Below are 24,161 nucleotides of genomic sequence, written 5' to 3' on the forward strand. Positions count from 1 at the left end.
CAAACCCTGCTCCCAGATTCTGGGCTCCTTTCCCCAGAAGACCTAGAGGCTGCAGAACTAAGGAGAGACCGACCGGAACTCTTCCAGAGGTACCTAGCCACACGTGCAACCTGGGAACAGGATACAGACCATTCCGAGGTTGCATGTCTGTGATTCGTGAGTACCTGAGCCAAAGGCCTCTTTAGCCCTAAGGGCCTGTGGCAGGACTGCAGACAGTGCTGTCCCCAGTCCACGTGATGCCTTCGTACAAATCAGAAAAATACATCCCTTCCTCAAGAAATTTTTCTTTCACCCGCTGGAAAATTCTGATTTTGTTAGAACAAGGCACTTTTATTGCTACCTGCCAAGTAACTGTGTGTGTGTGTGTGTGTGTGTGTGTGTGTGTGTGTGTGTGTGTGTCCTATAATGCAATGGCACACACTTTAGGTGTGATCCCCTTGTGCAGTGCCCAAACTGCATGACTGTGCACTGCAGCCCTGCCCTCAGAGAGCCAGTTCAAAACCTAAGATTAGCGAGACATGGTTGTGTGCACGTGGCGAAGCCTAAATTGGCCAGTTCAAGTGACTCTAACTATGGGAGGGCTTTTCTAATGGCTTTCCCATATACTCCACTCATGGGGATCATTCTTCTATAGTCAGACTACTGGATCTTGTGCCACCAACCATTGTAACACATGTACTGCTCCTTATGAATAGACTGTCTTATTCATGTACATGTGCTAGGTTTACCATGCAATAGGTGCCCAATAAATGAGATAATGGAGATGTCTGGGCCTTTGCCAAGCTTAATTCTCAGACTGAAGAGGCTGGATCATGAGATTGAAAATGTAAGGAAAACTGCTCATCATGACTCATTCATTGAATGCTGACTATGAGAGAAGATGGCAGAGCCTAGCTGTTAAGAAAGTAGACTCTGAAATCAGTCTGCCTGGGTTCAAGGTTTGGCTTTGTCATGCACTGGCTGCCTCAGTCCCCTCTGTACAAGATGATGTGAAGAGAACTCATTTCACAGTGCAGTTGTGGGAATTCAATGAGTTACTACATGTCAGGTGCTCAGAACAGTGCCTAGCACACGGTAAGGATTCAGTAAGTGTTGGCTATTGTGTACTGGGCTCTATGCTAAGTGTTCCAGATATAAAAGTCAGAATCTGTCCTTGATCTAGAGGATGGGCAAACTAGAGGATAGAGATGGGAGCAAATTAATTCACTGGAACACAAGAAATGCTGCAACAGACATTCCACAAAACCATATAAAGACCCAGGGAACAGGAACCCAACACACCCCAAGAGGCGTCCAGGCAGTCAGGGAAGGCTCTAGGGAGAAGATGACAATTGAGCTGTAGCTGATGCCTGAAGAAATAGTAGGCGTTTGCCAAACTGAGAAGGGAGGAAAAGTTAACAGGCAACAACGGCAGCATGGGCAAAAGAACAGATGTGGGAAATACCGTGGGCCAAAGAACAGGAAGCACTTGGGTATGGACCAAAACACAGAGAATCACAAGAGATGGTAGCTAAGATGATGCTGGAAACATCACCACAGGCCCAAAACTGAAGCATCCTGGATTCCATGCTAAAGAGTTTCAGCACTGCGTTGCTATGATTGTTATTATTGCTATTATTATCCTTTGGGTCTCAACTCAGATGTTACTTCCTCTAAGAAGCCTTCCTTGCTATCCCCTACCACATTAAGTACTGTTTCAATCTGTTCAGGAGGCTGTGACAATATACCACAGGCTGGGTGGCTTTTAAACAACCGAAATTTATTTCTCAGTTTCAAAGGCTGGAAGTCCAAGATCAGGGTGCCACCACAGTCGAATGAGGGCCTTCTTCCAAGTCACAGACTTCTCACTGTATCACCACATGGTGGAAGGGGCAAGGGAGCTTTTGGGTCTCTTTTACAAGGGTATTAATCTCATGCTTCAGGTCTCTGCCTCTGACCTAATCGTCCCCTAAAGCCCTACCTCTTAATACCAGCACAGTGGGTATGAGCATTTCAATAACTGAATTTGGGGGGAACACAGACTTTCAGACCATAGCAGGTACCCACTATGGCTGGCATTTCTATCGTAGCACTATACTGTGGTTGCTTATTTAAATTTCTCCTTTGGCTATAAGCTCAGAGAGGGCTCTCTTTAGATGTGAGCGACAGAGGATTTTAAACAGAGGAGTGACTTGATCTAACTTAGGTATTAACAGGATTATTTTGGCTGCTGTTGAGAACGGACTAACAGTGGCAAGAGAGGGACCAGGGAGACCAGTTAGGTTATCACAATAACCCCAGCGAAGGATGAAGGTGCCTCGGATCAGGGCGGTAGAGGTGGAGGTAGTGAGAGCCGGTTGGGTTCTGCATCTATACTGAAGACACAGTCCACAGGATCTGCTGATCACTTGCACGTGGGGCGGGAAAGAGGACTGGAGGTGTTGGCCTCAGTGACTGGAAGGACAGAGCCGCCACCTATAGAGAGGGGGAAGACTGTAGGAGGGGCAGGTTTTGTAAAGGAGGATCAGGCACTCGGTTTTGGACATATTAAACTTGAGGCGTTGAAAAAGAAGAAAATAGAAACAGAAGAAAAAATTATCGCACTAACAGGAGACAAGAGCTGTAAAACACCTATGAATCGATTTCATTAAGGAAGAAAACTACAGAATTTTATTGAAAGGCCTGAAGCTCTGGCTGCACCTCCAAGCTCACAGTGACTCTCAGGGCACAGGAACCTAGTCTGAGGGGGAATTCCCAAGGTCTAGCCCCCATATACTACTGGCGACTAAGAGTGGAATCCAAACCCCTCTATGCCTCAGGCACCTCCTAGTTTATTAATTGGAAAACTGCTTCAGAAAGATTTCATTATAGAAATTTCAAACATATCGATAGAATAGTATAATGAACCCCCATGTACCAATCACGTGCCTTAAACAATTATGAACACGTGGTCACTCTTGTTTCAACTATACTTTTATCCATTCTCATATCCTCATGTATGATTTTGAAGCAAATCCTTGAGGTATTAGTTCATCCATAAATATTTCATTATGTAGCTCTAAAAGATATGAAGTCATTTAAAAATGTTACTAGTACATCTAGAATAATTAACATTAATTCCCTAATTTTATCAAATGTAGAGTGAGTGTTCAAATTTCCAGTTTGATGGCTCCAATTTAACAATTTTACAATCTGCCACGTGTCTTATAACTCTTGCCATGTGTCCTATAATCCTGTTTGCATTCCCTGACGCTCAGCATGCAAGGCGAGGTTGGGATTAATAATTTGGTGCAGTTTTTTCAAAATGTATTCAGAAACATAATTCCATGTTTATTACTAGAAAGAGGAGATGCACAGCTGAGATGTTCCCCTACTTCCAGAGGCCAGAACCTCCCCCCCAAAGTTAAGAATGCCCTGCTGGAGTCAGAGCCCAAACAGGGCGTTCAGAATCTAAGCCTCCAAAAACCGAAGGGTGCTGGGTACGAATCGCCCGCGGCAAACCGAGGAAAGACCAACCCAAGCCGTCCCCCATATTCGGAGAGGAACTCTCCCCAGTCCTGGATGCAGAGCCCAAACCATTATCCCCCACCTGGGTCCAGAGATGCACGTCACAAGACCGACAGCAAGCCCGAAACCTGCAGACGCACTACTGGAGTCAATCCCCGCCCAGCCTGGGGCTGCCCCGCGAAACCGAGCATAAGCTCTCCCCACCGCATCCCAGCGAGGCCGGGCCGGAGGCCCTGACCACCCCAGCCCCACAAGGCGGCCCTTTCCTCAGTCACCAGTCCCCGCTTCCAACTCCTCCCATTCTAGTCGAAGGGCCGGGTCACGGTGGCGAACCCTCTACCCTCGGCGGTGCCTCCGAAGGGGACGCGGTCCAAGACCGACTCACCTCAGCACAGCCAACAATGTCGCCCACAGCGCGCGCCTGGGAACACAGCGCACGCGCAAGGAAGCCTGTGGACTACAATCCCCAGAAACCCCTGCGCGGCAGCCGCGCTCGCGCGCAAGGCAGCGGGACAGTCAGCGAGCGGTGCAGCCGGGGCCTCCTGGTCCCTCTCTATTCATATAAAATAATGACAATCGCGATAGCATAAGAGAATGAAATGTTAATAATAATTAAAACAAATCACTCTCCACCTGTGATAAAAAGGAGGGGGAACAGTAGTATCTCACCATTTGGAAATGAGCGCTTGTTAGTGCATATCCTTCTAGGTCCTTATTCTGTAGACAAACTCTTTATATAAACACGCAATTTTCAAAATTTACTTAAATGCTTTTTCACTGCTTTTATTGACGGGGACTCTGGAAAACCTTCCATACTTGAGACATGGCATTGCCCCCGTAATGTTTCCCCTTCTCCGGGGCGGAAAGAATTAAGAACCAGTGGCTTCTGTCTGGAATCGGTGAGGGGAGGGTCTCTTAAAAGAGACATATGTCCACGAATCACGAAAACACGGAAGGTTTTCGGATTCTGTTTGAGAAGTCTCCCTTGGGACTTGTGTTTTCCACTTTAGGATTTCTATTTAAGAAAATGTCTTTTTGATTTCTTAATGGGGTAAGAAAATTGAATACGGATTTCACTAGAGGACCACAGTTCCGGCCTGGAGGAAAACACCAAAAAGCAGATGAGAACAATCTCTCTCTTTGCCAGCTCGAGTTCTAGACTCAACAGATAACTGAAGATCTCTCACCTCCAAATGATGGGCAGGAACTGGAGAAATAATACCCAGCTATAGCGTGGCATTGCAACTTGGGGCACGCAAAGGTGACAGATCTTTCTGCCCTCTGCCTTTTGATGTCTTGATATTTCTTTCATCAGGATTGAAAAAAAAAATCTAGTAAGATCTGCCACAGAGATGGGAGTCTTCCTTAATTTTAGATGATCCTAAAAGTCTTTTTATTGGGGGTGGGGAGGAGGAGATTTTAATACGCCTCAGTAATATTTGCGATAAATATGTAGATCCTCCAGATTTATTTCTCTGTTAGCCCCATTCCTCTCTGCCCTTTACTACTACTTTCTCAACTGCCCATTCTGGCCCAACAACACTGGGCTTCCTGCACTCAGATCTGTCCCTCTGCTGGTATGTTCTTTTCCCAAATGGCCTCGAGGTCTGCTTCACCTTCTTTATTCTTTGCTCCAATGTCACTCTCAGAGAGGTCTACTATGGCCCTCCTATTTAAAACTGCAACAGCCCTTGGCATTTCACCTCGTAAATACTATGTAATTTACTCACATATTTTGGTTACTGCCTACCTCCCCCTAAGATTTGAGCTCCTGGAAGACAGGAATTTTTGTCTATTGTGTTTATTTATTTTTAAGCACCTACTATGTGCTGGGTACCATTCTAAGCACTGGGATATACCAGTAAAAAAAAAAAAAAAAAAATCCCTGCTCTTTTAAAGTTTAATTTGTTGAATGTGTAGTGTTTTTCGTTGCTGCTATTATGAATGGTATCCCCTTCCATTTTGTTTCCTAACTCATTACTGCTGGTAAAAGAAGTTATTATTTTGTGAAGGGCCACTTACTGAACTCCCATGTTGTTCTGCACCATATTTCGACTGGACAGCACCGTCCTGGAGCAACACGATTCATATTGCCAGTTTCTATGTGATCCACAGGCTCCCTCAGATGCGGCCCAATCAGACTCTTTGGTTTCTAGCACTTTTGCGGGGAGAAAATTTATTAACCTCTGTCAGAACTGTTGTCACATTCGTGCTGTCACCACCTGAGACCACTGTGTGCTTTCCCTGATCATGGACATTTTAGAATCAATGTAGAACCAGTTAATCCTCTGGACTTAGGTTTCTAGAAAATCAGTCCCACAGAGTCGTTCAGGTTTGCCAGCCCCTGGGAAAGGAATATGTTTAAGATGGTCTTCCAGACAACTTGTGTGGTGCAAGCTCTTTGTGAGCTCATTTGATTGCCATCACGTCCTGGTTTTTGGCAGTTGAGGCCGGCATACACCAGCTGGATGGCATCCTGATAGGTGCCTACTTCCCTCATCTGATAGTCCACGATGCCTCGGTCCAAACAGACTGCAGTAGCCTTTTGTAGTAATTCTAGGTGAACCCTGAGGGTTGCATACTTGTGAACGTGAAAACGATTTTTTAGGGAGAAGGGTGTTTTTTATTTTATACATTTTTTCCAACTGCACAATTAAAAATTTCAAGTTACTAACGTGTGTATACTATGAAAAAGAAGTCTCCTTTCACATGCCAAGTCCCCAAGGGTCATAAAAGGCATTAGTGTATTTGTGTATACAGAGCTATATGTCTCTGGCCACGTATTTACTCCTCCGCACGAATGAGACAAGATTAAATTGTGCATCTGCTTTCTTTTTAACCGTCAGTCAAGGAGTAAGAGTCTTTTGATCTGCATGAAGTACTTACAGCTCAGGAGTCGGAGCTGGGGGTATCGAGAAGGAGTCTCACTTCTTCCTCTCTTCCTCCCCTAGCCACTGTCAGATGTGTTGTGATTTCTGAGGTTCATAAGGTGGTATCATCAGTTCATTCAGCACTTCAGATCTAATGACTTCCTTGAGAATGGCATCTGTCCAGGCAGCAAAGGCCACTGCAACAGTTGGTTAACCCTGCCCCTACCCTGTCACACCCACGTTTAGCTTAGCCTCATAAGACCTTAGATTCCTTTTACTCAGTGGGTACTATCCTAAGGAGAACCTCCCCATCTGTAGAAGCTCCACCCTGCATCTTAGCTATCTCGAGTCTCTGCCTCTACCTTATAAAATGGCCACATCATCAACCTGTTGGGAGGATATAACCTGGCTATCACTATGTACTACATTCTATACCACTCATCTTCCCCACAACCCACTTGCTCAACATCTAGCTTTGTGTACTATCATTTAATTTCTGACTCTGCCTCACAGAATGGTGTTTTCACAACTCTCCAAATCCCCTTAAACTTGTAGTATTCGTTCTACCATGACATTCAAAAAATGACAATAGAGAGTAACATCTCATCTCTTATCACTGAGGATTTGCATAAAAAGCACTGCACTGCTACACCCAATAGGACCCATTCCATTGCAAGTGGAACACTCTCCCCTTAACTGTCTGGTATCCCTTGCTGCCACTGAAACCCTGAGAGCTGAGTGGCACCTGGGTACTTGTGTGTATATAGGCAATCCAGTGGTACCTCAAGGACAGCCTCTAGTAGGCTCCAAAGTGGCAAAGGAAGTAGAATTATTAGCACGAGACCAACTGTAGAGACTACCACTCCATGTATATTACTGGCCCATGTTGTAAGGAGGTGTGGTGGTTTGCAGAAACAGCCACAAATTCTTTGACAGTCCTTGCAAGAGACGGAGCTATTTCCCCTGCCCTCCAGCGTGGCTTAGACTTAGTGACTCCTAATGGAAAGAACAAAGCGGAAGTGATGGCAACTTCAGAGACTGGGTCATAAAAGGCACTGTTGCTTCCTGCTCTAGGGGAAGTTAGTAGCCATGCTATGAAGGCCCTGTGGAGAAACCCACGTGGTGAGGAACTGAAACCCTTGTCAACAGCCACTGAGAAACTAAGGCCCCCTGCTCACAGCTATATGATGCCCAAAGCCATCTTGGAAGCGCCATCCTCCAAGCCCTGGTCAAGCACTGAGATGACTGTGGCCACAGCCAACATCTGACAGCTATCTCCAGAACACGGGGGACATACTGCCCAGAGTTTTAAGAATCTGCTGTCCACCTCTGGAAATCCACGGAGTGAGTTAAGCTTTTCAACCACAAACCTTGAAGGTCTGATGGGCAGGGAAGGTGTCCATATCTGTCCTCTTGGCTATAAAATCTACCCCATCAGCTGAACTCCTCTGCTGCTGTTCCATAAAATCCTTCAGGTTTTTAAAGCCACTGTCTGAAAGCTAACATTTCTTGCTATCAATACTTTGCTTTGGACTTCTAAATATGTTCTGTAACTATTTATTTAGATACAAAGCGTGCCTTCTCCACTTCCTTGTCTATAACCTAGACTCTGTCTAGCACTGCAGGCAGCAGAGAGGAGCTCAGCCCAGGCCACGCCCCAGGCCTCCCAAGTCACCTGAATGAAGCAGTCAGTCTGGAAGGGGCACATCACACGGTGCTGCCCTCTCTGCAGCCAGAATGTGCAGGATGGAAACGCCAAAACTCCCCTAGATTACGCAGATAGCCTCATCTCCTACCAGCTGGCAGGAGATGCTGCCTCTCAATGTATCTAACTCAAAAATTTCAGATCATTTGTATACTTTATATTTGGTACTGGGTGCAGCAGAAAAAAAAAACAAAGAACAAATACATATAACGACATATGACCATAAGGGATTATTCCACCAGACTAATTAAAAAAAAGAATAGCTTTATGTTACAAAATTGATATATACTTTGTTAAAAAATACATAAAAGTACATGAATGAATCACACAACCTGTACTCCATTTGCTAGAGATAAGCAGTCATGACAATGACCTTTCACACATCTTTTTCTTTCTTTCTTTCTCTATAAACATATACACACATAAAAACATGTTAACAAAATGGAGTCAAACTACAATTGTTCTACAAACTTCCTGGTTCACTAAATAGATCAGGGCAACCTTCGATGTCATGATCAGTGTACCTAAATATTTTTAGTGGTTTTCCCTCGTGTACGTGTGCCTTAATTTACTACACTTGGAGTATTAACACTTGTCAGTTTTCTGCTATCTTAAGAAAATGCTACAAAACTCAGTTATATGTATATGTCTTTCCCCAAATATGCATCTCTCTCTCAAGTATAAATTACTACACTGCCACTTCAAAGGTTATACAAATTGAATTTGATATACTGACAAATTCTTTCAAAAAAGACTATCTATTTTCACTTTCACTAATAATGCATGAGAGTACACGTTTCCACAGATTCCCACTGGTGCTGTATTTGGTGGATCTGTTTTACTATGCTATTCTCATAAGTTAAAAATGGCGTTTCTGATTTTTAAAAATGTTCTAATATTTGTCTTCTATGTAAAAAAAACCCCAACATGAAATGAAGTGGAATAAAAATATTATATTCATGATAGCAAGAAAACAATTCCTAGAAATGTACTACTCAAAAACATTCAGAACCTGTTTTTTTAAATCTCTAAAGATTAGTGAAGGACCATTCAAAATACTTTAATAAGTAGAAACAAACAGCATTTTCAAAATGCAAAAAAAATCAGTGCTTCAAAGACACAAATTCTTCCCAAATTAACCTATAAATTCAACACAATGCCAATTAAAAGCCCAATCGGTTTATTTTCAAAACTTGAGAGAATGAAATAAAGGTTAGCACAACCTCTTTACAAGAGCAATTTAGCTATAAGAGATAAAACACAATCACAAAAACATGACGAAAATGGATGGAGATCCAGTACTCAGACCTGCCCGGAGAACTTTCCTCATAACTGTTCCTGCACTTCTAAAAGTGACTTGCCTCAGCAAATGTCATCATCTTTTAATTTTCATAAAAACTAAAAGGTTTTAGTAAGGTGACAATTTTTTCCTTCACTTGTCCCATTTGTAGGTATTTACCCCGCTCCCAAGAAATCCACATCCATAATCTGCTTTGATATTCTCACTACTCCTATCATTTGTTAAAAGCTCCCTCATAGGCCAACTCTGATGAAAGTGACCATCTTTACTGTCATATCTTTTCTCTAAGGACTACTTTGTTGCACATACCCCTGAAGATTTAAGTCTGTGACTGAAGGACTCAAGAACTTCCAGATCTTTCCTTCCTGTGCACACTAGCTGCTGGCTATGAAAATGCCAGCCTCTGCTGCAGGCTTCCCTACATGACACATTCAAGTTTTTCTCCTGTGTTGGCTCTCAGATGAATATAAAGTTCTGAGTTCTAAACGGAAACCTCGATTCACCCCTCCTTACAAGGTTTCTCCCTTAAATGTCCTCTCTGGTGGTTTCGCAGACCTGAGCTGTAGCTGAAGCCTTTCCCACACTCCTCACACTTATAGGGCTTCTCCCCGGTGTGGACTCTCTGATGGACATGAAGACAGGAGCTGCGACCAAAGCCTTTCCCACACTCCTCACATTTATAGGGCTTTTCACCAGTGTGGACCCTCTGGTGGCCTTGAAGATGTGAGCTCTGACTGTAGCCCTTCCCACACACGTCACATCGATATGGTTTCTCTCCAGTGTGCACTCTCTTATGACTGAGGAGACCTGAGCCGTATCTGAAGCCCTTTCCACACTCATAGCACGTGTAGGGTTTCTCTCCCGTGTGCAGTCTCTGGTGGGTGCGAAGATTCGAGCCATAACTGAATCCCCTGCCACACTGCTCGCACGTGTACGGCTTCTTTCCCGTGTGGACTCGCTGATGTTTGTGAAGACTTGAGGTGCATCGGAAGCCCTTTCCACACTCCTTGCACTTATACGGCTTCTCGCCTGTGTGGACCCTCTGGTGAATGAGAAGCCCCGAGCTGTAGCTGAAGCCTTTGCCACACTCAGCACACTTATAGGGCTTCTCTCCCGTGGGACCTCTGATGGATGAGGAGGTCAGAGCTGTAAATAAAGCCTTTCCACACACGCCACATACGTAGGGCCTCTCTCCTGTGGACCCTCTGGTGACTATGCAGGTCCCCAATGAAGCCCTTCCCCACTACCACACACTTATAGGGTTTCTCTCCTGTGGACCCCTCTGTGGACATGGAGGTCTGAGCTGCGGCCGAAGCCCTTCCCACACTCACATTTGTAGGGTTTCTCTCCCGTGTGCAGCCTCTGATGCATGAGGAGCCCCGAGCTGTAACTGAAACCCTTCCCACACACGTCACATTCATAGAGGCGCTGCCCTGTGTGAACCCTCTGGTGAGCCTGAAGGTATGAGTTGTGACTGAAACCTTTGTCACATCTATCACACTGGTAGGGTTTCTCCCCCGTGTGCATCTTCTGATGACTGCTGAGATGGGAGCGACAGATGAACCCCTTTCCGCAGTCGGCACAGCTGTAGGGTTTCTCTCCCGGGTGGACGTGCCGATGCTTGTGCAGCGCGGACTTGGCGTAAAAGCCTTTGCCACACTCGTTGCACGTGTAGGGCTTCTCGCCCGTGTGCAGCCTCTGATGGACCTGAAGCACCGAGCTGTAGCTGAAGCCTTTCCCACACGCGCTGCACTTATATGGCTTCTCTCCAGTATGGACTCGCTGGTGGACAAGCAAGTTTGAGCTTCGACCGAAGGCCTTCCCACACGCCTCGCATTTATAGGGTTTCTTTCCCGTGTGCACTCCTTGGTGAATAAGAAGAACTGACTTGTACCTGAAACCCTTCCCACACACATCACATCGGAAGGGCAACTCTCCAGTGTGGACCCCGGGACAGCTGTGAGGCTGCGTCTTGGGCCCAAAGCCCCGACCGCGTTCACTATTTTTAAAAGATTTCTCTCCTGTGAAAATTCTTTGCTGTCTCTCAAGACAGGCGGTCTGCTTCCAGCCCTTCCCAAACTCGTACTTATAGGGTTTCTCTCTCAATGGCACTCTTGGATAAGTGGGGTGGTTTGAATTGTCCCCAAAGCCATTTCCATGTTCGCTACTTTTCAAACCATTTCCTCTGGGGTTGGGGTGATGAAGTATGGACTTTTTAATGAAGTCTTTTCTACATTTATTGCAATTACATGACCTCTCTCTTTCAGCTAATCTGTGGTCATCGTGACAATCTGATATCCAGCTGAGGCCATAGCCATCCCAGTCACATTTATAAATTATATCTTCCACATCAAGTTTTTTACACCTTTCTAGAACGTTCCAAGGCTTGCCCACAAAGGCTCTAGTCCAAGATTCTTGAATGGAGACTGGTCTTACGGCTTTCCAGGCTGGAAACTCTTGATGTTCCAAATGGATGGGCCCATCTCCCCAAAGACTATTCACCAAATTTTCAATTTGTGAACCCCAGGCAGATGACCCTTCCTGATCCTGACAGAGAGAAGCATCTTCTGAGAACTGGAAGTCTTTCCCTTGAAGATTTACACCGTGGTCTTGACTCCCAGTTATTTCACCAGGCCCCTGCTCCCAGATTTCCCAGTAGGAGAGCTCTCTGTCTGAAAAGAACTTTAATTCTCTTTCTTGAATATACTCCATATCCTTTTCATTATTGTCTCCTATGAGGTTAAAGAAAATTCTGGGATGAGAACAAGGACACTATTGGCTCAGAAAGATCAGGCTTTCAGACTTGGACCAAAAACAGCTGAGAGAAAAATTCAGCTTTATGTATCTTAACTACCAGGGCACTTTATTTTTATGTCTAAAAGAAGGAAGAAGCTCTTATGAATAAGCTTTGAAGTTAAATGTTAACACACTCCTATTAGTAACAAACTAAGTCTCATCACACAGTTGCCAAGCAAAAAAGAAATTCTGAACAGATTTTTTACAGAGAAAATTCACTTCTCCAGCTAATAAAGTTGTTGTTGGTTTTAATAGTAATATCTAATACTACTATAATAACACCTCCTATGTGCCAATCATGTACACGTATTAACTTATTCAACCTGCAGAATCACACTGAGGTAGAAACCACTGTTATCTTCACTTTACAGATGAGGAAACCAAGGCACAGAGAGGTAAGTAACCTGTTAAGGGACCCCACCAGGCTGGGAAGAAGCGGTGAGCTGGGATGCAAAGCAGAAGTCTGGTTGCAGAGCTACATTTAGTGTTCTCAGCACACTGCCGCCCAGAGTGACTCTAATTTGAGGTACATATGGGATGAACTTGAGAAGGAAACAAAGCACAGAACCCCCCAAAGTGGACCAGCTGTGTCTATGCCTTCTGTGAGTATATTATATAGGAATCCGGATGACACTGATAAGGGACAGAGACATAAAAATATCAACTCATCCCCATTATTGGTTGTGAGCCATCAAACTGTCATTTTTACCATATAGTTCTAGACGATTTAAAAAATCTGTCCATATTTTCTGATATTCTTTGTTGGCTATTTTTATATCTTAGGGCTTAACTAACATGAATCTGTTTATAATCAGGAACTTACAGGATACTGGAGTTAACTGAGAAATACAACAGAACTCTCAATGTTCTGGAACAGTCTCTCTGCCACTGGTTTACCCTACACTGACTGGCTGTTTCTATCAGAGGGAGGAAAGTCCCCTCACTCCTTCCATGTGTGTCACTCTCTGAAAAGCATGAAGGAACGCTGAGAAGGGAAGGACGGAGTAATAGAAACCCCCAAAGCGGACCAGCTGTGTCTATGCCTTCTGTGAGTATATTATATAGGAATCCGGATGACACTGATAAGGGACAGAGACATAAAAATATCAACTCATCCCCTTTATTGGTTGTGAGCCATCAAACTGTCATTTTTACCATATAGTTCCATATAGAAGCTGTAGAACAGTAAGCTACAACGGTACCAGCAGTATCCACAGGCAGGTTGAGGGCATAGAACGGGCCTCTGTGGGGCAAGCTCATCCCCTCACTGCCTAGCTAGGACTCCAGGCTCCCTGGTTCTCACCTGAATGTGCACCTCTTAGAGTTCCTCTCTCTGTCACCCAAGTCTCTCTATCTTGTTCCAAATGGGACATCTTACCAGGTTTGCAAGGTTGTTGCCCTGAAAATGCAAGAAAATGCAAGACTTAGGCTCATTTTTGAGGTACAAAAGATTATCTGAAAATGTAGCCCTAACTCCATGACCATCAGGCCTTTGAAGGACAGACAAGATTTGAGACTGGCTAAATAAAGCGACTTATAACATTTCTGTTTTAAAAAAGGATTTAACCTATGTACGAAGACCAAAAGTAACCTTTCTCCAGGGACGAGAACACTCCAGTAAGTTAAGTAACCCTCACCCACAGAGACCAGGTTCCTGAAGTTCTCCAGCATCACGTCTCGGTACAGCTTCCTCTGGGCGGCGTCCAGCAGCCCCAGCTCCTCCTCGGTGAAGACCACAGCCACGTCCTTGAAAGTCAATGGCTCCTAAAATGTGAAGCGCCATTAACACAAATACCCACTGGATGAAATGTAAGTTTGCTGTAACTTACTTGACATCACTAAGATAAGTAGACAAGAAATAAGAAATTATTCAGTTTGGCGAGTCAAATCTAGTACTATTAATTTTAGGTGCCGATAATTTTAATTCTAACCAATTTGGTCTTCCATGGCCATCCAAAGAGTAAAGCAAGGAATGTCCTTTGCTCATTGTGAGCACAAATTCTGAGGGCAATTTCTAGAACAGAAATGGCTGAATCACAGGGTCTGCATATTTTACAATTTGACTCTAACTTTAGGTTAACAACTCTTTCGCCAAAAAGACTGTGACAACTAATAAGAGTCCTGACAGTGCCTAATTTTAGTGTGCCCTGGACAGCACACTCCCCAAATCAACACCTTGGCCAGAACGACTGTTCTTCACTCCTCCACAGCAGTTGGGTGAATCCCGCTCTTTACTGCCTCAGCCTCCCACCCTCCACACGCACACCTTTTACGGGCTTCGCTGTCAGCCCCTGACAGAAGCAACCAAGGTGTTTATCCAACCGTCTCCCCAAACAGGTGAGACCTCTAAACCAGCAGTTCAAAGTGTAGTTTCAAATCATACTGTATCAGCCTTTGTTATAAATTGTGGCCTAAGATTCTAAGTGAATTGCTCTGGTCCAGTGACAAAAAAATGGCAGTTATATATTCTGAAATATAGTGATTAGCTGTTCCTATATCATCACTATCTTCATCTAGATTGTGACATGCTTTATGCTTTCTCGAGAGGGAGAAAATTGCGTATGACGTCTTCAGAATTACACTCTATCTTCAGTCTGTCCTTGGAATACCTGTGACAAGGTATTACAAAGTTAAGAGTGAGTTGTGATACCACAGGTATTTCACCTTTACCAAAATTCATGGAGGCGAGGTAGCTATAGTAAGGTTTAGTGCATACATGTCAACATATCACTCATTCGAGAAATATTCAGTACCTATAAAACAGTGTTAGGCAGTAGGAATTAGGCAAGAAAGACACAGCCCTGCCCTCATGGGGCCTGCGCTGGAAGTCCCCAAGACCACCTCCAAGTTCTATGTTGCACTAGACAGACTTATAGGACTCAGTATGTAGTCATACCCACAGCTAAGACTTATTACAGTTAAAAAGCAAAATGAGCAGAGAGGCACATGGGGTGAAGTCTGGCAGAAGCCAGGTGCAACCAGGTGTGCTGCTGTAACAGATCTTAGCCACGAGGAAAACTATACACTGAGTCCCTTGAGTCCTGGCAAATCTCCAAACGAGAGGGTCGTCTTGAGGACTCCAAACCAGGAGATGAAATAACTTGGTCAAGGTCACACAGCTAGTAAGAGATGGAGCTAGAACTTGAACGCAAAGAGCCCAGTTCCAGAGATATTGTATGTTAATAACTGTCCTTTTTATAAAAGCCAAGATTTGTTTACTACCAGAAAATGAGAAGATACAAAGCAGATAATATTAATACCTTCATTTATAGCAAACATACTATAAGGCAGGCACCGGACTAAGTACTTTTATATGGTTTATCTCATTTAATCCTCGCAGTACTCACAGAAAGTGAGAACTTTCTAGAGTGTTGGAAATGATCTATTATCTGTCATCTGTAACTACTCACAAGGTAGTTACTATTGCTATCCTTGTTTCGCAGAGAGAAAAATGGGAAAATGGGATCTCAGAAGTGAACATTGTCAAGGAACATACATCTAATAAATGCAGAGTCAGGACTGAATCAGCCTTACTAACCATGCTGTCACCACTCTGCTCGACTGCTGCCCAACTGCGATCAGAAGGACCACAGGCCACAGGAACGCACATTCCCACTCTGGAGAAGGAGCGTCGCAAACAGAGCACATTTACCAGCACAATCCTAGATCCATCCCAAGACTCGAGGCAGCGTAAGAGGGGAGAAAGCTTGGGCCAGAGGCCGTCGGTTGGCAATTGATTAGACAAATGTGAACCAGCCACTAACTCCCAAATCTTTATATCCAGCTCTGTCTTCTGCACTGAGTCCTGCCATAACCAACTACCACTTAGACAGCTAAAAGGTAATGCGAACCAGAAAAAGCCAAATCAGAACTGAGTATTTCCTCCCAAATTGTTCTCTCATCTCCCCAGTGTGGGTAAACAGTACCCTCTACCTTAAAATCTTTGATTCTTCCCTTGTCCTCATTTCTCACATCTAATTCATAAAAAAAGTCTGCCAATTATTCTCCCAAAACATACTTCAAACCAGCCTACCTCTCCCTGTCCCCACGTCTGTCTCATCATTACCCTTTGCCTGGATAACTACAGATGCATTCAGGTCATCTTATGTCCCTTAAAGTACCTGAAAGCAATCACCTTGCTTTTAATGCATTTACTACCTGTCTCTCCGTTGTAGGATGTCAGCCGCCTGAGGGCAGGGATTTTGGCTGTTTTGTTCTGTGATATATCATCAGTGATGTTTGGCCCATCGTTGGTGTTCAACATATATTTGCCAAATGAATAAATGAAAGAAAACATGAACAGACCAATGATCACATAAATAACTGAAAAAAGGTGTTTGAGATCTACCATGAAGAAGGGCACCTGGTCTGGAGAACATTACAACTAAGTTTTAGCCAAACTTTCATTCAAACATTCATTTTTTTCCTTCAGAATTCAGTAAAAATAGTAAAACAATGCAGACATGTACAAGAGACTCAATGGACAAGAGTACAGAATAGAATGCAGGGCCATATGAGAGATGAATTGAATGGTATCTCTTTCTTCAGATATATAATATACACACAGATTTTAGATATATACATATATATACAAATACATAAATATCTAATGATAAGGACGGCATTTCGATCGACTTGCAAATGAATGACTAACAAATGACACTGTCGTAATTGGCTATCCATCTTGGAAGACAATGAAGTTAAATGTCAACCTTATGCCATTTACAAACTACAGTCATATTAAAGATTTAAAAATTTTAAGTAAATACTAAAAAAAAATTCAGGTGTCTTTTTCACTAAGTTTAGGATGGGTAAGGTCTTTTGAAACTAGCTATTTTGTTGATAAATGTAATAAGGGATGAAATATATTCACCCCGATCCTTTTTTTTTTCTCTTTTTCCTTCTACCAAAGGAGGGAGACATTTACTCTGATGTCTACAGTGGGATTTCTGGAGAGAAAAGAAAACTCGACCCACCTGGAACTCGGTCTTGTCCTCCCCGTGTTGGGAAGGGGCTGAGGCCTGAGAAAGCAGAGCTGCAAGAGAATGAAGCGTGAGATAAGTGATACCCGCCTGTGCCTCAGGTGCCACCTGCGCCTCAGGGACATCTGCCCCCTCACACACTGGTTTCCTTTCCCGTGATGCCAACTCTCCACCCACCTAACTCTCTCTTTCCACACTCGACTCATACATCCGCCCACACCCCACACCCATCATTAAGCTCACCTCTTTCCCCACGCCTCGGGGTCAAAGTCTCCATGGTCCCCACTCCCAAGGGTTTTGAGAGTGGCAGCAATTTTATTTAACCTCTGATCTTCCTAAGCTAGAGAAGACCCAGGTTTTCTTCATTCTTGAGACTTTCCAAGATCTTCCAAGGAGCGTCAGACAGATACCTGAGGTCACAAGCACCTGTCTCCACCTTCGCTCCCCTGAGCCTGGTTGGTTCCCATGCTCTGGGGACCTGTGGGCTCAGGAGGGAATTCGACGTCATCTGAGTTCTTTCTTCTGTGCTCTGGGTCTCCAGCAGGGTTCATGCCCTCTGGACAGTACTCACTCAGTGGAGATTTACTGAGTAGCTGTAGGCACAGTCCCTGCTCTGAAGGGACTCACAGGCCAGAGAGCCGAGCATGCTGTGGATGGCTGAAGACAGTCACAGAGGTGTCTGCAGGGAGGGCCGAGCAGCAGAAGTCTCGCAGTGGGACACTGGGCCCTACGGAAGGGTGCACAGATCCCGCAAACATGTGGGACTTGTGCCCTGTGAAGGAAAACCCAGAGTGTGAAAGTTTTAATCGCACTAGACTGTGGGGCTGCAAAAAAAAAAGCCCCCAAAACAAAAAGACATCCTGTCCTTAAGGATTCTAAAAATCACCATACAGCTCAGCAAATGTCTTCTAAATCAGAGTTTACAACCTTTTTTGCTCCACGGCTTCCTTTGGCAGTCTGGTGACACTCATGGACTCCTACTTAGAAAAATGTTTTAAATGCATAAAATACAAAAAACAGGATTATTTTAAAAGCTAATTATACTGGAATACAACCTTCGAAACTATTAAAACACCAAGTATGTGATTCTTTATTAACACATTAAAAACCATGAATTAACTACTATAATTTGAAAATAATGAGCTTAAACAATATTTTGAAATACCTATTGTAATACAATGTAAATTGTATTACAATACAATATAATTGTAATACAATATAAAAACAGCAATGATTTACATGGATCACAAAATCACAGGTCTGCTAATACTTCTGTGGTTTGCTGTGTACAGTCACAATGGAAGGAAATGCTGACTTTCAGTTCAACTAGAGTAAATGTTTTCTCCACTCAAGGTCATGGACCTGCTGCATTATGCCCACGGACTCAAGTTCAAGAATTCTTTTTCTAAAGGAATCCTTCTCCTGCCACCAGAACAAATGAATCACTCCAGGACCTGGCAACGCTGTTTAAATTGCTGGTTTTCCACCTTTCACATAGCCTGCCTGTCCCGTGAAGACCTCTAAATCATCACGGGACTCGAAGCTTCTTCGTTTACTTCTCCACCTTGCACGGGTCTGGTACACTGGATGCACTTAGCATATTCCATCCACAGGATACGATGCAGGGAGATGACGAGAACTGGAACCAGCTTGCAGCTAGTCAGTAGGTCGTGCAGACAATGACCACGAGCTCCTTCTTGCCTTACTTGTTTTCTCTTGAGATCCAAGCCACAGGGCAAGTTCAGGCAAACAGACACACACGCTTGGGGTGTCAGCTCATAAGATACTCCAGATTGTACTGCTTCAGAAGGCCATGTCTCCACCTTTGCTCTGTCTCAGACCTTTGCACAGCCCACTCTGGCAAGCACCTCTCTGTGTCACACATGGGGCACCGCCCTACACTAGGACTGCTCTCTGAAGCAAGTGTCAAAGGCTGGGCAACACAATACCTCCTACCCCGAGGCCAAATCTCTAACAAGCCATTTAAACTCAGCTCTTTAGGACCTCCCAGGACCAGGCTCTGCAAACTTCAGCATGTACCAACACCGTGAGCGATTGTTAACCTTTTTTCCATTTAGGAAAAGTGCAGCTCGCTGCCAATGTTAATTTAACATCATGCACAGGAACATTACATTTTCTAGGAGTTTACGTTTTCAGCGATCGAGAATTACTAAATTTTGAAAATGGAAATTTACTAAAACCCGAATGCTATAAATAGAAGGATGTCATTTGTTTCCAAAGACTATCAATACACTAGAGCGATGCGAAAATAAGAATAAAAACACGATACTTGACTTTGGGGGTCAGGTTAGGACTGTAATCCAAAAAACGAGATTAAGGTAAATGCTGCAGCCACAAGCACCACCGGCAAGTATTCTTGAGGTAAACGAGAATTGGGTTAAAACAGATTGCTGGACCCCACCTCCAAAGATTCAGAATCAACAGCTCTGCAGTGAAGTCCAAGGATCTGTATTTCTAAGAAGTTTTTAGGTGATGCTGATATGGCTGCTCCAGAGATGACACATTAAGTAGCATGTGCTAAACTACATTTGAGTGGCTGTGTTTCAGGGTTTCTAGGGGCTTCTAGTTTGTACAAAACTTCCTCATATCCCTGACCTCTAAAGGTTAGACTGCCTCAGGCTTTAGTCCGGGAAGTTTTGTCTATCTGTACTCATTCACTCCCTTGCTGAACACATCCAGTCTCATGGCTTCAAACAACATCGATATGCGTACTTAACATGCCCACAAACTCCAGCTTTGCCTCTAGAGGTCCCTCTCGCCTTTCAAATGAGAAAGGCAAATATTTGGGGGTGATCCTTGATTCCTCTCTTTCTCAAATACTACATCAGCAAATACGTTCAAATTATAGCCAGAATTGGACCAATTCTCTAACTTAGTGTTACTACCCAAACCACCACCACCTCTTGGCTGAATTCCTGCAACAGCCTCCTACCTGATCTGCTTCACTTCCTGCCCTCCACAGTCTATTTCCTACACAGTAGCCACGGTGGTGTATTTTTGTTTTTGTTTTTTATTTTTATGAGAGTTTACTGAGCCAAACTGCTAACATGTGGCAAGAAGCAAGATCTCAAATGCTCTAAAGAGTGATGTCTTTAAAATATAAATAAAGTCATGTCACTCGTCTGGCCAAGACCTTCACCAAAACTCTTTCAATGGCCAACAGACCTGACACTATTCTGGTGACCCAATACTCAACTTCCTACTCATCCTTCCTTTCTCATTATGCTCAGCCCCTCTGGCCTCCTAACTGTTCTTCAAATAGACCAGTCATGCACCCACCTCCTGGCCTTCGTTGCTGTCCACAGACCCCTCACTTCCTTTGGGTCCCTACTCAAGCGCCATCTTTTCAATGACGTCACCCGACTATCCTATTTGAATTTGCAAGCCCCTCTGCAGACACTTGCAAAGCCCCTTCCCTGCTTCATTCTTCTCTGTGAACCTTATCTTCTAACCTACTGTGTTTTTCTTGTGTACTGTCTTTCTGTGTTCAGCAGGATGTGAGCTCTATGAGAGCTGTGATTTTAGTCTCCAAGCATACTGCAGGAGGAGCTCAGGAACTGTTTGTTTGTTTGTTTGTTTTTATTTATTTATTTTTGCCGTCTCTCATTCGAGTACTAACCAGGCACAACCCTGCTTAGCTTCCAAGATCAGACATGGGGCTTGTTCAGGGTGGCACGGCCGTAGACCATGGACTGTGGCTCCACTGGGGCGTGAACCCAGGACCTCCTGCGTGTAAAGCAGACGTGCTAACTGTTACACTATGGAACCATATCCTCAGGAACTATTTAAATGGGAGGATGGGGCTCACCTGAACTCAGCCTGCTGATACCTGGATCCTGGGTCTTTTGGTACCAGCTACAGAGCAAAAAGGATTCTGTTCCCCAGTTCGTTCTCTTAGTAAATTACATGCAAAGGACCAGGCTGGGTGTGCTGGGACACAACAGTGATCACGGCAGAAAAGGACTCTGCGCTCAAGCAGCTGACATTCTAGCCAGGAATATGGCACTCATTTACTGAAATTCTATTATGTGTCGGGTGCCCAAACTATAAGGAAAGATACAGTCCTTGACCGTGAGGAGCTCACTCTGGGGAGAGAAAAAGGAAGATAAAAATGGCTGCAACAAAGGCTGTAAAAGAGATACTGCAAAGGTAGAAATAACAGGACTTGATGAATATTCCGTGTGGGGATGAAAAGGACAAGAAATCAAATGTGAGTCTGGGGTTGAAGTTTGAGGACAATGGGTAAATTATGGAGTTTGAATCCAGACGGCAAACGAAGGAGCAGGGTTTTGCAAGTTGCAAGTCTTGTCTCTCAATATTGGAACTGTCAAATGGCTTGGGTTTAAGTTCTGGCTCAGACACTTTGTAGCTGTATTGACACTAGCTGTACTGACACAAATTTCTGAATGAGTCTGTTCTTTCTTCTGTTAAGTGAAGATAATACTTCTTAATTGCAGAGCTAAAATAATGCAGTCTTTCTCACACACATACACATGAATACCTGTATGAATAAAGTTTATAATCAAGTGCTTGGCACACAGAAAATCTTCAATGAACTATTATCATTCTTGTTATTCATTCATCCGAGCACTAACCTAAGAATATAGGCATTTGTTAATTTAACAAAGATACATCCAGTGTCTAACTATATCTTAGACACTCTGACAAATGCTGGGGATAAGGCAGTAATTCAGAGAGACAAGGTACTTGTTCTTATGATGCCTGCATTCTGGTAAGTAAACAAGTCTATAAATAAGTTGATCTTTGATTACAAAAAGGGCATTGAAGAAAATAAAACAAATGTGATAGATTCTTGTTTACCAACCAGAATTTAAGCTCCCTCGGCTTGAACATAGGTGGCAGGTGTGGGGGCACAACATTAAATCAGGTTGTCATGAATGGTCTCTAAGACCTGCATGAAAATAAATAAGCTGTGCAAAGGTCTGGACTGGGAAAACTATAGAGAGAAGTGCAGGTACAAAGGCCTTGACTCCTGGCCAGGTGACACTTGCTAAGGTACTTAACCTTTCTAAGCCTCAGCATTCTTATCAATAACATGGGACTAAAAATATCTGACTTACAAAGTTGCTGAGCAAATTAAATATATTTATTCATTCAGATACTTGTTAACATATTAATATGTTAATATGCCAGGCACCAAGGATACAGGCTGTCCCAGGCACCAAGGATACAGCAGCGAAAGCCCTCACCATAATAACTTGCATATAAAAAGCATGTAATTAATGTAAACCATTATAGTTACCGTACTCATTTCTTCCCTGAATCTAGCACAGCCTTGAAACAGTGTAAGCCTGAATGATTTACTGAACAAATGAACCACTACTAGGAGCCAGGGAGAGAATACACTAAATTAAGACATTTGGAAGTTTCTCAACCTTAGAAGAAACCCATTTCTGGGGGAAGGCAGCTAGGGCTTAAGGGCCTAAATGGGCATTTATCAAAACAAAAAGGATGAGAATTTGTCAAAAAAGCAGGCCTCTGTTTGGGAATACAGCTGGCATTGCCATGAAACAAATCAACAAAAAAACCAAAGTTCTACTCACCTGAGCTCTAACGTCAAGAGACCAGGCGTTATTCCTTCCTTTTCTATGCAATTCTCGCTGGCAAAGGAACGGTCCCAAGAAAGCAAGGCTGTGAATGAAAAGAAGTGAAATATAATGATTTTATCACCAACGCACCACAGGGAGAAATCTCTGAGCACCAACTGGATGTAATCTACGCCTTCCTTTTATCTACCTTCCAGTAATTTACTCCTACCCCTTCCTTCAGGAGTGCAGGCACAGGGACCGCCCTGCCTGTGGACTCAAGTGAAAAGGGCCCGCATCATCGCTGCTTTGGATCCTGTCTGCATGCCTGCTCCCACTGTAGCTCCCACTGTAGGACGCAATGAGAATCAGGACACAGTTTCAAGATTTGAATTCAGAGTTTTGACTCTCATAGACTGTGTGACAGTGTGGCATTCAACCTGTGTGCGCCTCCGACGCTACAAAAAAGAGCCAGCAATGATCCATCAGCAATCGCAACTTGTACAGTGCTTAATAATCTCAAAGGAACACACACAGAACATGAAGAATCAACTTCTGCAGCTCTTTATAGACTTTGCAGGCAGCAAACTCTAAAATTAGTACAGAAGGAGGAAATAATCTTCTACTGGCCTCTCTGGGAATCTTTAAGAGAAAAAAGGAAAACAAGAAAAATATGTAATAAGGCTTAAAAACCAACAAAATATACGGTACGGCAGGCGGCTACCGTGAAGGATCTGCCTGAACTGGAGTCTGTGAAACCGAGAGCTGCCGGCCTGGAGCTGTCCCTTCCAAGCCCTGGGTAGCGGAGGACTGCCGGCCCGAGCCCCGCCCCACGTCCCAGCCCGGGATGCTCGGTGTTCCGCCTCCTCAAACTCCTTCTTCGCTAGGCCGAGAAGGCCTAGCAATTCCTTGGCTCCGACCCTCTGCCACACACCGCCCCTTTCCCCCTAGGTCTTAGACATCCAGCCTCTGTTCCCACGGCCAGAAAGGAGACTTCCAAGAAGACCCACGTCCCTTTTCGTACTCACCAACGCGTAAGAAACCATGGAAGACTTGCGCTGGCCGGAAGCGGAAGTGGGAGACTCAGCAGGGCCCGGACTACATTTCCCAGGACCCACCGCGGCGTACAGTTTACTTAGGGTCCAGATAGTGACGTAAACGAGTGTCCACCTGGAGCCCAGCTCAAGGCGGTTTGAGTGGGAAGGAGGATGACAGTAAGTGTACCCAGGAAGCTTCCGGGACGCACGATGTTGTCGTGCTCAGCTTTAGGGCCCCCTCTAGACGTTTCTTTTCTTTCCTTAAAAAAAATTTATTACTCAGTAGTAACTTGTTCACGTTGTGGAAAATCTGACAATTCTTAAACAAATCCATAATCGCATCACCAGGGTATCTAAAAGCATTGTTGTTTTGGTATAAATTCCTGTATGCTTTTTCTTTTATTCCAAAAGCATAATC

At 44.1% G+C, this 24,161-nt stretch overlaps 2 protein-coding genes across 6 annotated transcripts in view; both read right to left on the minus strand.

Annotated features, from left to right (window-relative positions):
* The window catches only part of ZNF285 (zinc finger protein 285), a 15,730-nt gene extending 11,816 nt beyond the window's left edge, over window positions 1-3,914 (minus strand). For 4 of the 5 annotated variants that reach the window (XR_005653568.1, XM_039866152.1, XM_039866156.1 and 1 more), the window contains exon 1: window positions 3,872-3,914. The gene's annotated coding sequence lies outside the window, so the exon portion shown is untranslated. Of the gene's footprint in view, window positions 1-3,568; window positions 3,843-3,871 lie in introns of those variants that run through there. The other variant, XM_039866154.1, reaches the window with a different exon arrangement.
* Window positions 3,915-8,196: 4,282 nt separating this feature from the next.
* ZNF229 (zinc finger protein 229) lies at window positions 8,197-23,785 on the minus strand. Its single transcript, XM_039866151.1, is given in 11 exon segments — window positions 8,197-10,476; window positions 10,478-10,523; window positions 10,526-10,557; window positions 10,559-10,633; window positions 10,635-12,093; window positions 13,461-13,556; window positions 13,795-13,921; window positions 17,134-17,192; window positions 17,383-17,911; window positions 22,725-22,812; window positions 23,735-23,785. Coding segments are annotated over 9 exon segments (2,544 nt in total). The 5' UTR covers window positions 17,417-17,911; window positions 22,725-22,812; window positions 23,735-23,785; the 3' UTR covers window positions 8,197-9,860.
* Between the last annotated feature and the right edge of the window lie 376 nt (window positions 23,786-24,161).

The sequence above is a fragment of the Pteropus medius genome, unplaced genomic scaffold (genome assembly GCF_902729225.1).
Source record: "Pteropus medius unplaced genomic scaffold, Ma_sr-lr_union100, whole genome shotgun sequence".
In the NCBI taxonomy this organism is placed as follows: Eukaryota; Metazoa; Chordata; class Mammalia; order Chiroptera; family Pteropodidae; genus Pteropus; species Pteropus medius.